A 16,748-nucleotide genomic window follows, 5' to 3' on the forward strand; every position below is an offset into this window, starting at 1 on the left:
AGGTTAAAGTCAGGACAGTAAAACACAGACACATCTGAAACACGGAAAGGAAAAGAACAACACACTCATCGCAGTACAGTTAAATTTGCTTTCAACATACGTCAAATATATCCGCGGGACACCTGTTCAAAGACACAAGCCTACATCATGTCAAGAAAAAAGGAGATCGTTAAAGGTGAGAAGAAAGCAGCGATTGACATTTGGTCATTTCATTTATTCATTTATACGTTGCTGAGTTTCATTTATCGAGAAGTTGACCTAAGTTAACGCTGCTAGCTGTTTCGTCAAATGTGTAGCTAGTTAGCTTGGTAGCTAGCTAGCTAACATTGTGGCATTTCATGAGTAGTGTTGTATCACTGACCGTGATCGTAGCTTTGTAACGTCAATAAAACCATGTATTTTATGTATTTGAACATTACCTCTTTATACGTTTCAGGTGGGGCTCCGATAAACAGAATTAAAGAAAGCTCGAGACTAATGCGCACACATGTGAGTATGATTCACAGGAAAATTCACCGATAGGCTAATTGTTATTATTGCGGTGGCATAACCGGTCTCTCCAGTTTTAAGTGTTCTGCTGGTAACATGCCACCAGTTCTACCTTTGCTAACACAATTGGTAGTTAGACTATGAGCTGTCATAGCTGTCAGTTGCGTTGAGTAACCATGACTGCTTATTTGTTTCACAACAGTCAAATAAAAATTCATCATATCCTGTAATGTAGAGAAGGAAAACCCTATATTGAGGGTATATTATATTAGAGCTGCAGTAATTAATCGATTATTAAATTACTCGGCAACTATTTTGATAATTGCTTAATCAGTTTGAGTTTTTTTCTTAATTAAACAAATGTGCAAATTCTCTAATTTCAGCTTCTCAAATGTGAATATTTTCTGGATTCTTTAGTCCTCTTATGTCAGTAAACTGAGTATCTTTGTGTTTTGGACATTTGAGAATGTCACCTTGGATTTGGAAAACAGTGATCACCGTTTTTCACCATTTACTGACCAAACCACTAATCTCTTAATGATTGATTAAGTGAGTAAATCATTGACAGATTAATAAATGATGAAAGTAATTGTTAGTTGCAGCCATATATTACATTTTCATAACACGAAACGTGAATGGAATCAACTGCAGCAATAAATTCCTCAGTGCTTGCCGAGTTTATTAAGGTAAAGGTCAACTTTATGGTCACATCCTGTATATACCATTATATAGAGGGCCATACACAGTGAGATTCAGCCTCTGCATTTAAGTCATTTCATGTCCTCAGGGACCAAAGGTAGCGCCATGATCAGGGGTGCTGACTTGAGACTTGACTAAGCAAACACATTTCTGATGTTGGGGGGAAAACCCCGCAAGCACAGGGTGTACATAGAAACTCCTCATAGAAAGGCCTTGCCCCAGCCAGGGTTCTGTGAGGAAACAAGAAAAGTGAGTTCTCCTGCTGCTGCTGTTCATCCTGCATCCAGCAATGTCACATGACGCTCAATAAGCATATCAATGAGAAATATATGTCTAGATAATGTCAGTAAATACTAATAATGGTCTATCATAACTTCCTATATCTTAAAGATGACATTTTTAAATTGTCTTGCTTTTTGCCAACTTTGCAGACTTCAAAGACAGTCACTTTACACTGTTGTGATAAGCAGCAAGTCCTCACATTTAAGAAACTGTAACCAGAGAATGTTGAGTATTTTTGTTTGAAAAAGACTCAAAATATTAACATAGTTGCCAGTTTAATTTTCTGCACTAACCGAACCGTAATTACATCACTACAAAGTAATGAGATCCCAGAGGATATCTAGTCTCAGTGTTACAACATGAATATTATAAACTAATTTCACACACAGTGAATTAATACAGTACAGTATCTTTCTTATAGCAATAATACTTTTGCACAGTTGACAAGTCTTAGTGTATCTACAGCGAGGGCACACTGATGGATGCATTCTAAGTCACTGTTTGTTCTCCATCTCAGGAAACTATGGTAGATTTCATAAATGGACGTCGTCCAACGAACTCCATCCTGGACGTCTTTGCCTCTGGCTTATTAGGTAAGGCGTTTTCTGAACTACCTGTTGCAGGTTATTTCAAATTGACGGGGGAAACACCACCCAGTATTATTAAATTCAAAACCTGACAGTGAAACAAAATGGACTGATTTGCTGTTGCCTAAAGTTTATTTCATTTCTCCAAGATGTCTGATGTTAGAAAGGCTGATGGCAGGTAAAACTAATTTGCTGCCTTTTTATTTGGTTCCTGAATCATCCAGTGAATTCCCTTGTTTGTAAATGTATTTGTTGTTAATCTGGAGCAGCAAGGAGTGAGCATGTTGCTGATGGACGCCTCAACCACAGCAAGTAGACGGATCTAACAATGTCCCTGGCCAATATTGGTTGTAAGCTACAATGGGTAGTGTTAGAATATCTCAGCAAGGTAAATGGCCACCACTGTTTTCTACATATTGTCAGTCATGTCAGTCTTGAATAGAGACCAATTATTAGGGTGTAGATGGCTGTTAATCACTGGTAATCACACATGGCATCTTGTCTATTGTTGCCATATAATTATCTGCTGTTTTTTCACCTTGTTGTTGAGCTGTTTGCAAAGACTTATGAGTAGCCTTTGCCAAGTGCATCGTATTCTGAGTTAAGAGGGAGAGGAGACAGACTTACCTGTTTTGAGTATGAGATCTTTAGAGATAATCTGATACTTTTTTCCCTATTCTGATACTTAAACTTTGCAAATCAGCCAATACCGAGTTCCAATTTGATACCAGTGCTTAAAAAAGTTATTATTTTTAACAGCTGTATACTACTAACCTTGTACTGATGTGATGCAATTGCTATTGTTATATGGACTTCCTCAGGTTAAAAAATTTGGTGTATGGGATGCTGCTGGGAAATGGTAGGGTCCTGTTTCGGGGCAAGTAAATTGATATTGTTTCAGAATTGGTAGTTTGTCTGACATGTCTGACCTTAATGAGTAAAAAGCATGCTGTCATAGACAGGTGGTGACATGATATTGTTTAAATGTGAGCATAATGGTGCACATTTTTAGACAGTTTCTCCTGGAAGGCATTCAGGGTTATACTTGTTCACATGGAAAGTGACAAAAACAATTCTCCAAATCCACAATCTGATGTTAAATTATGTACCCTGTGTAATATTCTGATTAAAATCTCATTTTATTTGAAATGAGAGCACTAGATATCTTTTTTTGTGCTTGTCTGTCTTCCAGGTTTAGATTTCCTAAGGTCCTTTGAAGGAGACCTGGAGGATGACCTCATATATTCTGATGATGATGACGATGATGATGATGATGATGATGATGATCGCTTCTATATACCAACTCACAAGCCTTTAGAACCACATCCACGAATAAGACAGCTCACTGACGAGGTATTACACTTCTGTTTCACTTCACTGCAAGTGAAAACAAAAAGTTAATTTATTATTTATCCCTCGTTTGTAACTTGATATAACCATCTGAGTGACTCATTTACTTTGAGGAGAATAAATTTAAGAATTTCAGAGATTTCAGAACTTCAAACATTAGTATATTTATCTTCAAAATAAATGTTACATGCAGTAAATTAAGTTGTTTTATTCTCAGACTGGGTTTAATTTCTTAACTTATTTTTTTTGTATGTCAGGAGGCAGATAAACACGCAAAGGAATTGATAGAAGAAGAAGAACGGCGTAAGGAGAAAACTGAGAAGAACAAGCGTAAAAAATTGGTAAGTATTGGCATAATTATTAGGATTCAACATAATTTTTAATCTTGGTGTTTCTTTTTTCTTTGACATTGGCTCACAACACATTTCTTTTCTTCTGTTACAGCGTAAAAAAGAAAAGAAAAGATTACAAAAGGAGAATGCAGCTAAAGAAAACATTTTACCTGTAAGTCTTGTTTTACTCACATTGTTGTGAATAACAACATGTACACACAAGTGTTATTGTCTGGAAATAAAATCTAGACAGCAAAGCGTTTTCAAAGCCACATTGATCACTTGTAATTTCTTTTTTTGTCATTTCAGGAGGAAGAACAAGGGAAGTCAGATTCCTCAGAAAATCAGGAAGAAAACTCTGTAATTGAAAATAATGCAGAAGCAAATGACTCTCCTGAATCTGGCAAAACACCAAATGCAACTGAGGCAGCTGGAAGTGATGAGACCCATGGTAAAAATAAAGAAGAAGAAAATCTTGTAAAGGGGAATAAGAAAGACGATAAGGAGCAAAAGGTTTGTGGAGATGTTTACATTTCTGTTTTTCACTTTGTGGAGCAAAATGACAGCATGTTAGTCTTCTGAAATTAACCTTTGAACTCCATAATCATATTTATGTATGTATTTATTTGTTAGCTTAGTTTTGTCAGATTAGCACTAACTAACGTGTTCATGGTAATGTATTGAACAACAGCATACTCAATCTTATGTCTGCCCTCACTCCATCAGAGTTGAGTGATGTTGGAGCTCTGTATAATTGCTCTTCCAGTGGATTTTAGTCTATACAACCATGTCAAGCATGTTTATTTACCCAGAATTCATAGGATCAAGATGGTCAATAACTAGACAGCCTTGTGCACCAGATATATTTTATCTGACTCTGAGCTCAGGTTGATCTGAGCTAGAGATGAGAGCTGATATGATCCAATATGGGTATCATTGACGTAATCTGGTATCAAATCAACCCTACAGCGCCCCACAATGGTTTAGGAATACAGTCACACAAACTACATTAACTACACAATCTTTCCAGACTGAAGTTCAGTTTTGGTCTCATGCAATCTAACAAAATAATAAATCATAAACATCAAGAAAAAAAGATGGCAAGAATTGATATCAGCAAATTCAGATAGTGGTATCCAGATTCATTTAGTAAATCTAAACGAAAAAAGTAGATTGGTACAACACTTTAATCTAAACCATAGTCAGAATCTGTCTTTGTGAAAGTGGCTCCAGGTTTCAAACAATGGTCCAGTTGTATCATCATCTGTTTCAACATCAGAATGTTAATGTGTTGGTTCAATGCATGTCAACAAAATACCATGTGTGACATGAAATTCTCAGTAACACAGTTGTTGGATGATTATCTTTAAACCACCACCTTGTGTTTTAATTGTCTTTAACAGAATTTGGATTTAAATAATTCATATGCTTCTACGGCTAAAGCGTTGCCTGAAGAGACAGGTAACCAAGGGTCTGCAAAAGAAAGAAAAAAGGACAAAACTAAATTACTGGAAGTTCAGCAGTCCAAGGAGGAGACGCACAAATTAATGGAAATTCAGCCATCCAAGGAGGAAAAGCTTAAATTACTGAAAGATCAGCAATCCAAGGAAGAAAAGCCTAAATTACTAGGAAATCAGCAGTCTGTGGAGGAAAAAACAAAAGTTGCAGAGAAACTTGAAGTTCGAAAGAAGAAGGAGGAGCAACAAGAACCCAAAAACGAGGTGAGAACACTAAACACATGGTATTTATATTTATTCATGTCATAATCTTGTCCAAAGAAAGGGTTGAAATCCAGAGGCCTGCTTTCACTCCTAAATTGATTGACTGATCTTTTCAGGTCTTGAGATCACATATATATAAATATATAGAGACCACAGATAAAACTATTCAGAACAAATATTGGCAAATAATGTCACAAATGGCTGATTGATGGGAGCACCCCAACTTTAAAAGCTTATTTGTTTTCTGAAATTTTTAAACATGCATGATAAAATACAATATTTTAAATAATCACTAGCTTAGAACCACAAAAACCTAATTATCCATTTTATAGTCTGATTCTTTGACATTTTTTCAATGTATTAATACAAGAACACAAGGCCACTTCTTATTTACAATAAGGGTGTAAAATGAGATTTTGATGTAGTTCCCTCTGTGATAAATTGGAATTGGTTTGGTTGAGTGTGGTTGGTTAAGTTTAAAAGAAAATAAATTATATGGAGGGGTGCTGAAGGATAATTAAGCATCTCACAGCCTGAGGGAAGAATCTGCTTTTCAGTCTGGTGGTACAGCAGCAGATACTTCGGTATCTTCTGCCTGAGGGCAGCATGTAGTCAAACGATAACTGGTTGGTCCTTTAAAACCATAATAACATGATGTTTGACAAAAAGGTACAACTTTAGTGTTTCCTGCAGTGCCCAGCCTGCTTCACAGACTAATGTGTTCCCTCTAATTTTAACAGAAAACAACAGATCCCATGGCAGAAGAATTAGCAAAAAGAAGCAGAGAGCTTGCTGGTAAGTTGTATTTCCATTAACTTTTTTTTTTTCATCAAGACTTTGACAAAACAATAATGAGAAGGTACTGAAGCAGGAACACCTATCCTTGCTCTTCTTCCAGCTATTGGAAATCGTTTGGCCGCCTCTGGACAGTATGAGATGGCAGTGAAATACTTTACTGATGCCATTAAATACAACCCCAAGGAATTTAAGTAAGAAAATGGACTCAAATTGACTCCGGTCTTCATTAAAGCACCCAGAAACTGTGACCATTAATGACCTTGAATTCTGTTGACTCGGTTTTTCAGGTTATTTGGAAATCGGTCCCTCTGTTATGAAAGAATGCAGCAGTATGAAAACGCTCTCAGGGATGCTGACCTAGCACTCTGCATGGAGCCAAACTGGATAAAAGGTTTATTTAGGAAAGGGAAAGCTCTCTGTGGGCTCAAGGTAAATCGCCACTCCTGTATCCAGTTAACCTTGCTAACACTGAGCTCCTTCTGTCAGCGCTTCCAGATGCTTTTAATGTTTTCTTTTTATGTATAGTATGTCTTCCTGTTGCAACTGGCTCAACATTTTAAGAAAAACACCTAATAAGAATTTAGTAGAAGTGGCAAATAAACCCTCTACCATGTTAGCTCTGTTCATTTCCAATGCTTAACTAAAAGTTAATGTGCTTTACTACTTTAAAGATTTTTAAAGACTGCCTGTGATCACTTCTTCTGCAGAGATACTACGAGGCCTCGCTGATCTATAGGGAGGTGTTGCAGCTGGAAAGCTCGAGCGTTGAAGCCACGCAAGAGCTGAAACGAGCACAGACACTCCACCTCATGGTAGGAGAAACTTATCTACAGCAGTTTACAGGGCAAAAATAAACCAGTGGTTATGTCACTCACCAGTTTGAGAGGAAGCAGTAGAATATCCGAGGCTAAAATAAAAGCTGCGGTTTGTAACTTTAGAGCTGCAATGATTTGTCAAAGAAAATTAGTTGCCAACTATTTTGATAATCTATTAATTGTTTTGACCATTTTTCAAACAAAAATGTCTAACATTTGGTTGTTGCAGCCTCTTAAATGTGGCAGTTTCCTGCTTTTCTTTGTCAATTATGATAGTAAGAGAAGAGTCTTTGGGTTTTGGACTGTTGGTTGGACAAAAACAATTTGAATACATCACTTTTGGCTCTGGAAAATTGAATATCTGACAATGGAAAAAAAATGTCCCTACTAAATTTGCATGTTGTTTCACTCCAAATGGCAGCAAATTGTGAACAATTGAATATCATATCATATAGTGTGATGTTAGAAAATATTTCACAGCACACTCAATGACACGGGGCAGTGGATCCCCAACAGACAAAAGATGTGCTGCTGGAGAATCCAACTTTCTATAGACAGAATGCTCACTCACTTCTGTAGAAGTTTGATTTCTTCTTCCGTTTCCTCTGCCTGGTTTATTTCAATTAGTAGTTTCACTTCATGCTTTTCACGCACAGTTAGTATCGAACACAAGTTTCCTTTGTTCATGTCTTCCTGTGGATGGAAATGTGTACATGCCCAACACCTTAAGGTGAATCTACAGCTCTGGTTTCCCACATGGAGGTTGTGACCCTCACCAAAGCTTTAAGGCTGTAAGAAGTGAGAGCTTCTTCAGTTTAAGGGATGCAAGAACTTTTTAAAAATGTATAATTGAGCTCTTATCTCAGCATTTGTAGCTTACTATACTACTACTATAGCTTATGTTCAGGTTGTCACTGTGCCTTTATCTTGTGAGATTTTTATTACAGTTTATATCTTATACAATAATCTAAACTTTAAAAATAATCTCATGTAATTTTCTTCAGGGTGCTGCTAAACAGCCTCATCCTGCATTAGAAAAATACCCAGTTAAAACAACCAAAGAGCTAACAGAACAGTCTTTAAGGATCAGGGAGAAGAAATCACTGAATTTATCAGAAGCTCACTGAATGTGTATGAATGTTAAAAATTACAGAAATACATGATGCAGACAGATTATTTAAATATTTCCAAAAATATCAGGGAAACTCGTCTCTGATGCAACAGTCACAGGAAATAATCTGCTCAAAATTCATTTAAATGGCTCATTTTATACATTTTTCCTGCCATTATAGGGTTATCAGTTGTTTTATACTGTTACCGTCACTGAATATATTATGAAATGCCAATAAAATATTTAACTTCATTGGGTCAGCTGTTTACTCAGTGATAGAAAAGAGGTAATTTTAAGGAAAAAGGCTGGGAACCACTGATGTAATTAATCTCCTCCAACTTTTTTTCTGCTGGTGTTGGTTTAAATTTTGGATGAATCAGATATTTGTGGCTTTAACATTTGTACACTGGAATCATGTGAGCTTAGAAAGTTGATTTTGGACTTAAATTTTAGGAAATGGGATTCACCTGGGCGCAGAGCTCTGAGGCGTTGAAGACACACGCCACGTTAGAGGAAGCAGTTGAAGCTCTGTTTGGAGGTGACAGCAATCTGGGCCCTGGAGGTAAATGTCTCCAAATGTTTCACAAAGTTACAAAGATGGAATTCACTTAATTGATGTACTGGTATTTGAACTGTTAACTGTTTTGTTGGCTGTCTTTAGATGTCGGCGCCAGTGGGGACAACACAGACCAGCTAGTGGTGCAGGAGGAAAATGACGATGATGAGGGAGGGTGGATCGTCCTACAAACAAGCCGTCCCAGAACGCAGCAGATCAGAGAGTCTGATGCTTCGGGCCAGAGCAGATCAAAATCTCAGTCACCGACTCCTCATTCAAGAAGCACGGTGAAACCGTAAGATGACTCTCTATGTCTATTTTAAAATGGACAATTCAATATTATGTTAAAATAAGGGTGTCACAATTCTCCAAATTGAGATTGAAATCAAGTTTTGATTCATCAGTTATTAATTTTATGCCCTGACAGCTGTCATTTACATTTTAAAAAATAGATATGGTATTAATTTTAATATAATGGTCACATTTTTGTATTGCAAGGCGTTGAATTTAAATAATTTATATAAAATGAAATAACAGTAACTAATTTCACCAGTAAACTGGGGACAAACTGGAGTTTTTTGTTTGACAAAGAGTCACTAGATGGCAGAATGGTGCTTTACAGAAACAGCTTAACTTTTTTCTTTTAACTACCAGCCCCCCTTTTAAAGGAGAAATCTGTAATTATTTATTGTAATGAACCATAAAATCACTATGATATGTCATTAGAGAAGGGAACATGCTAAGTGGAAATACTCGCTACAGCTGCAGTGTCCTTTTGAATTTCTAGTGTGTTATTATTTGGCTGTTTCACATTAGAGTTTAAATTAATGTGCAAATGTTCAAATGAGTAAGTGTTTATGAGTCATAAAAAAAACATTTGTAATCTTTTCCAAGGAGTAGCTGTTTATCATGTTAAATTGAATAATATATTCAGGGAGTCTGGCAGGCAGAAGTCAGCAGTTACAGAACTGTTCATCTGGATGGAGACCCCTGCCCTAATGTTCATTGTATATGTGCAGTATTTCAAGGTGTTGTGATTATATTCTGTTGATTTTTGTCTTGTATGCATCAGTTTTCAGTAATCAGTTATTTTGTCCCACTTTGAATCTTGGAGACTTTGAAAGATGCACAGATGTACGAAGGTTTCTTAGTACAATTATACGTTTGTGTTTTCTGCAGTAAAAGTCAGCCTGAAGAGAAAGTGTGACGCGTGATTGCAATACTAAATTATAATTGTTGATTTGTCACAGATCTGAGTAGAGGGTTGTCAGGATCATTTACTGCATTGTACCCAGAGAGCAATTCAATTTGAAATTGTTGTTTTGTCTCTTTTTGTATAAAGGCAGCTTTTCCCCATCTGGGTGGGATCCCTGGCCCCTGCTGTCACCTACGCAAAACTCCATGAGCTCTTCAGCAGGTGAAGTACCACCAGTCTGACCTCCTTCATGCCGTTATTGTTTGAGGATGACACTCAACACTTTGATAACATCTGATTCTGACAGGGTTTACAGTTTCACAGTAGATTTGAAAGGTTTCAGCCACAAGGATACAAAGAATGAAAAATAATAAAGCTGCAAGAACAAAAGTGCAGGTGAAATAAGAGCCACAGGTGCAGCTTGAGTTTCTGGATTCTTCCCTCACATTTATGCGCTTGATTTTTGGATTTAAAAAATTACAGTATATATACCAGACGTACTGGTGCTGTGACATTGGAATATGACCACCAGAAGGCTCAAATGTGTCATTGAAGTGATATGTTTATTTGCCCTTATCGTTTTCTTGCCACAAAATAAATTGCACTGCAGCTACATTCACAGATTTTAGCTAATGTGTTTACACTATTGTCTTTCTTAGAGCTGGGACCGTCTACAGCATCAAGATGCTGCTGGAACAACAGTGTGCCTTTGTGAACTACACCAAAAAGGAAGAGTGTGACCGAGCCATCCAATGTTTTAATGTATGTATCTGTTTATGTTGAATGTTTTTTACCACCGCCAAGGAGATTATGTTTTGTTTTGGAAGATTATAGAAGATCTACTGTGCCAAATTTCATTAAATTTGGTGGGAGGTTGTTGCATTGGCCAATGAAGAAGCGTTTAAATTTTGGAGTGGATCCAGATAGGGTTGGCAAAATACTTAATTCATCATGATGCGGATGTAGAAGATGAATTAATTTATAAATGTCAAAAATCAATTTCCTAAATGTTAGTTTACAGCTTGAAGTTGATAGAGTGAAAAAGGCAGAACTCAGCTGTGATGGCAACGCTACACCTGGAGAGTTTGTGTGTGTGTGTGTGTGTGTGTGTGTGTGTGTGGATGGAAAAGTGGTGCAGAAGTTACCAGTGGAGGCAACAAACCTTCAAAGCTTTGTCAGAAAGGGGTTAAAATTAGCATGTCCACCCGGGGGTCATGTTTACATCCTTGCCAAGTTGATAAATACCTGTGACGACTGCAGAGTCATTTGACCTGGGACTGAATGCCGATTGTACCCTTTCCCGCTGAAGACAAAAGCCAGATTTTGGTGGGTGTTAGTGGGGATTTTTGTCCAGAGTAAAAGAGGCTTAACTTTTAACACTGACCCAAGTCTTCAGTTGGGAGACACAAAATAAACATGTTGAAGAAGTTTGAAAAGTCTGAACTTACAAATGTATAGTTTCCCTTGATATTAAAGACAACAAAGCCACAAGGATTTATATTCACAGCAGGCAAGTGTAAAATATTCCTTTTTAAAGAGGTAAATCAGAATCTGCTCAGTTGTGAAGACGAGAACCCAAAATATTTTCAAAGTAGAGCAGGAAGATGGAGACTATGGGAAAACTTATTTTGATTGTGCGTTATTGAAGCAGTGACTGACAACTGCAGCTCGTTCACTCTATAAAGTTATTCGTGCTTAAAAGTCTGTCTGCTTCTTTAAAACTGTGGCATTATTTTCCCATCATACAAATCAACTCTGACATACATCTTATCCCTTGTTTCTCTGTACAGCTTCTTTTCATGCCAAGCTGAAGTACTCGCTTCTCGGATAACACAGTGGCTGTTGAGTTGTTGTCAGTTTTGAAATTTCTTTTGCGGTCCGGTGTTATTGTTTGCCTGTTTCATGATAATTTGACTTCAAATTAAAGCCGAATGCTCACTGAATGAGTAAATGTCTGTTTATGAGTTGTAAGAAATAATTTATGATCTTGTAGAAGGAGTAGATATTTATAACGGTTAAACTGAATAATATATTAATGTTATCTGGCAGACAATGAGACAGCCAGTAACTGAACTCAAGTCCAGAGCTTTTCAGAGCAGTGGGTTGCTGTTCTTTAGGACAACGGACTTAGTTTTATATTGATAAACTACCAGTTAGCTGAGCGACTTACAGAACAGGACGCATGTTGTTTGTTGTTAAATTATATTGTTGCACTCCTGTTCCTGCAACCTGTCTGAGTTTTCTCATTGCTTGCTTCAACAATTAATTGTGTATTAAACAGGATTTCAACCTATTTAATATACAGTCTGTGGCTACTGCTCACTATTTGGACTGCAATACTCATTTTAGGACATGCAGTTGTTAGATATTGCACCTTTTTATAACCCTTTCTCTTTTTTTACAGTATTAGTGTATAGTTTACAGTATGCAAGGAAACGTGTTAAAAAGATAAAAATGAAAGTTATAAGAGGTAAAGCTTTTGTTATTCTGTTTTTGCAGTGAGCAGACTTACTGATTTTAACTGCTGCTTATGTGAACATGTTTGCCTGATGTTAAATGTCTGTTTCCTCTTCAGGGAATGGTGGTAGAGGGGGCTCCGCTCTCGGTGCGATATCCCAGTAAAACCCACACTGGACTTAGGTAAGAACATGCTACTCTTCTTCTTCGCATCGATAAAACTGTTTCAGTTCGATCATGACTTCATACTTTTTATTAATTTATATTATAATTTCTGAGTTGGGGAAAAATCTTGAACAGAAGTTTTCAGAGTGGTGGGTCAGGCCTCCCCAGGGGGCTTCAGACCACTTCAGGGGAGGATCAGTGAAAAGGAGATGACATAGAATAACCTAAATGTCTGTAAAGTTAAACAGATAGACGGGTCTTAGCTAAGAGAGAGTTCAGTAATATAGTAAAGTTAGTTTTGGACAGACCTTTTTTTTATATATATGTTTTGTGTTGGTTTAAGTTATTTAAAACAGCAATATTACTTATCTTGCCTCAAATGTTGAGTTTCTATGGGATCAAATAACATAATCATGATCCCACAGAATCCAGGAATTGAGTGAATTTAAGCAAGTAAATGAAGGAGGGGAGCCTTTTTCTGAGCTTTGTCTGAGGGAAGGCCCACAATCTCAGACTTTGAAAATCCCTGATCTAGATTATTGTCTGACATTTTATTGTTCTGTCTTTAAAATAGAAGAATTAATTAATGGTTAACGTCACACTTCAAAAAACATCCTAATTTCTGAAAATACAAAGTATAAAATAACTTGTATTACATTTTTCCCCCTAAACTTTGACATGCCTTGTCATTTAATTGAGAAATTGTCTTTCCTGTTGTTGTTGTTGTAGCCCACACAAGAAGGAGTGCTTCTTCTGGAGGACCACAGGCTGCACGAGGGCGGACTGCACCTACAAACACGTCCCAGAGCACAAGAACATCGACAGGGACAAATTCACTAGTAGACTAGGAAATTTTAACATGTAGGAAATCACAACACAAGCATGCAACGTGTCCTTTGACATTTGACACAGCGGTGGTGCCAAAATGAGCTGCTTTTTGTCACCTCAGTTCTGTCGTTCGTCTTTGGTTCTTGCAAAGTTTTGGGTGCAAAAAAAAATAGTTTTGGGGTTTGTCTTTTTTTTCCATGTTTGGAAACGTTTGCACCATGATGGCCCACCATTGTTGTATGAATACAAAGGACACACCAAACTTTTGTCACACTGCTGTATTGTGGTAATAATTAATGTGCATCAACCTTTGATCATTCCTCTGTAATCTGATTTTGTCAAGGATTACTCATGATTATCTAATCTGTTTAAAGATTGTTTAAAACGCTTGATTTTTACTTTCTTGTTTTGTTTTAAAATTCATTTTTAACAGATTCTTCTGTTGATTTTCTGTCACCACTTGGTGGCACTGTTACTGTTATCCCTTAACTTTGGGGCTATAAAGTGTTCTGCTCTCATTTTAAAGGCTGTGATTGATGATTAGTTGTGCTACTGGCACATTTATTGTGCCATGCTTAATGATCAAACTGTGCTCTATATTCAGTTTGCTTGGGCATTGTTGTGTGTGGGTTTATTATTATTTTTTGTTTGTTTGTTTGTTTTTGTTTTTTTAAAGGTGCAGGGCAACTAATGTTTCAGTTCAGTACTTATGTACATTATGTACATATTTTGTACAGGCATGTGTGTTTAAGTGTAATGATGTTTGGACACAAACTGTCATAAAATAAGTGCCTTCTTGTAGCACTGTGGCTGCAGTTTATCAGGGGTCAGCCCAGAGGGAATGTAAGCCTCAGTGTGAGGGTGTTAAAGGGATAGTTAAGATTTTTTTTTTTGACATGAGGATTTATGAGGTACATATCAGGGGTGTTTAATTCTCCAAATAGACAATTCAATTTGATTTTAAGGTCATGATTCAATTCAGTTTTAGATTTAAACATTTTTTAGCACTGACGAAATTTCAAATTACTCTTTAAATCTAGTCTATATGGTATCCAGTGTTATATAACACCCAGTTAGCTATATTGTGTCGTCCTTGTATGTGTTACTTTTTTTCTTTAGACACATGAAAATAATGAGAAAATACTGAGAATCGCAGGTTCAGCCTTTTCGATTTGATTATTTAAATTTATTATTATTATTATTATTATTATTATTATTATTATTTATTTTATTTTTTTAATGAAATTGGGACACCACTATTAGTCAGTACATTACCTACTACATGCCATTCCTCCACTCTCTGCCCTTTTCCTGTCATATCTTCAGCTGTCCTATCTTTATTCTGTAACTGTCACTCACTCCCTTTTCTATCTGCACTATTTGAGTTGCTGTAGAATTTTCCCCCCGTGGAATCAATAAAGTTTGTCTTATTTTAAAGGCATAAAAGCCCCCAAAATATGTATTTTTAAAAAAATATCACTTTAAATATTAGATTTAGAATATTTTCTCTGCTTTATGTTGCTGTTATTTAAGCTCTCTCCAAAGCCACCAAACTCCTTTGGCAAAAACAGTAATTTTACCTCACAGAACACAAGAGTTGTTTTTCTTCTGCTGCCTCGATCTGTTAGTTTATGTGTTTACTGTGTTTTTAAGGTTAAGTTCAGACCCACCCCTCACATGGTAACAAACAAACTAACCGATTGAAGCAGCAACAGACCAGCAACTCCTGTGTTCTGAAAGGTAAAATGACTTGTTGCCATAGGAGTTTGGTGGCTTTACACCACACTCAAACAACAAGGTAAAGCAGTGAAAATATTGTAAATATAGCATACACTTGAACTAATACTGACTGGGGATAAGTACCTCATACACACCCACTTAAAACAAACAAACAAAAAGAACTATTCCTTTATGTTGTGCCATACACACATATGTGTGTGTGTGTGTGTGTGTGTGTGTATATATAGAACAAGACCAGAGACTTGGTGTAGGTGGAGCAGAGTATATGGACAGAAAGAACAATAACAACAGCCTTGTGATAAACTGCATACAGCTAAAGCCTGATTTGTGAGCAGGATTATTCAGGCCTCAGCATGTAACTGAGTGTAATTTGGGATATCACTATGAGGTCAGAGGAAGCTGTGACTTTAGGATGAGAAGCCCGGTGGTTTTTCACTGTCCCACCTCTAAAACATCACCAGATTAATCCCGGCGGCAGCTGTGTATCCTGTTGCAGTGTCCTTGAGTGAGGATCCCTCTGCAGTCGTCTTTAGCCTGAGCTCGAGTTGGAGCAGAGTGCCAGTTAAACACCTGAAAAGTAACCATTGTCCCTGAGATTTTATCTAAAGCGAGGTTCTTCTAAGCCTAAAATACCCTCCCTTCAAATCCTCCTGACTGTGTCTCCTCGCCGTTAATGTGGGTGGGATTTGTGCAGATCCCTCTCCGCTAAAGCCCGACAGGTTTGTTATTTGACTCAAGCAGTTCAAGGTCACTTTTGTGACTCCTGTTACGCAATGTGTGGGGTGTGAATTACAAAACCTTCCCAAAGAGCTGAATAATTACCTAAAAATGAGGCTGGAGCGGTGGAATAAAAAAAAAAAGTCGAGGCATTTAGCTGTGAAAAGTGCTTAGTCTTGACCTCAGAGACAGAGCAGCTGTACTCGTGGGCATTAATTGGCTGATGGTGGCATACCTCACAAAGCCCTTTTGATCTGTGTGAGATTTGAGAGCATGAAAGGCCTGTAATACTAATAACATGAACTCTGGATGAACCCATAAGCAGGACCGGGACATGCAGTTGTTGCATTACTAATTTGCAAAATAGGTCTATATTTAACAGAGGTGGGAACTAATTTAGTACAAATACTTTGTAACTGTACTTAAGTAGATTTTCAGGTGTCTGTACTTTACTCGAGTGTTTTTTGGACAACTTTTTACTTTTGCTCCCTACATTTTAACACAAATATCTGTACTTCCTACTTCTTATATCTTCAAAACTGGCTTGTTACTTTAGTTTTAATGCATTTGAATGTAATTATTGAATATTTTTATTTGGATGATTGTGTGCTGCCTTCCCAACGTCAAGACTGATTTCAACCTAAGTAGATGGAACAATAACACACTGGAAAGAAGATTGTTTCGTGTATCCATTAGTGCATTTCAAGAAGACGTACGGAACAAGACAAAAAAGCCATAACCTGACCAGCAAAGATGTAAAAGATGTAATAAGATGAAAACCAACAAAAAGACATAAGACTAAAAACAAGATGAAAAAAAGTCACAAAACTAAAAAAGCTGTAAAAGAAATTAAAACCAAGATAAAAGATGTAACTGGACTAAAAAGATGCTACGAGACAAAAACCT

At 36.9% G+C, this 16,748-nt stretch overlaps 1 protein-coding gene across 1 annotated transcript; it reads left to right on the plus strand.

The window, feature by feature from the left end:
• The first annotated feature begins 18 nt into the window (after window positions 1–18).
• Window positions 19–14,186, plus strand: LOC146311183 (uncharacterized). The gene is made up of 18 exons (XM_084742716.1): window positions 19–175; window positions 437–489; window positions 1,988–2,063; window positions 3,250–3,410; window positions 3,665–3,748; window positions 3,852–3,911; window positions 4,049–4,252; window positions 5,143–5,460; window positions 6,201–6,255; window positions 6,359–6,449; window positions 6,546–6,687; window positions 6,966–7,070; window positions 8,638–8,746; window positions 8,846–9,035; window positions 10,083–10,157; window positions 10,595–10,697; window positions 12,511–12,575; window positions 13,287–14,186. The coding sequence occupies exons 1-18, from the start codon at window positions 148–150 to the stop codon at window positions 13,420–13,422; spliced, it is 2,055 nt and encodes a 684-aa protein (XP_084598842.1). The 5' UTR covers window positions 19–147; the 3' UTR covers window positions 13,423–14,186.
• The last annotated feature ends 2,562 nt before the right edge of the window (window positions 14,187–16,748 follow it).

The sequence above is a fragment of the Lutjanus erythropterus genome, chromosome 18 (assembly GCF_056507025.1).
Source record: "Lutjanus erythropterus isolate fLutEry1 chromosome 18, fLutEry1.hap2, whole genome shotgun sequence".
NCBI classification, from domain to species: Eukaryota; Metazoa; Chordata; class Actinopteri; order Lutjaniformes; family Lutjanidae; genus Lutjanus; species Lutjanus erythropterus.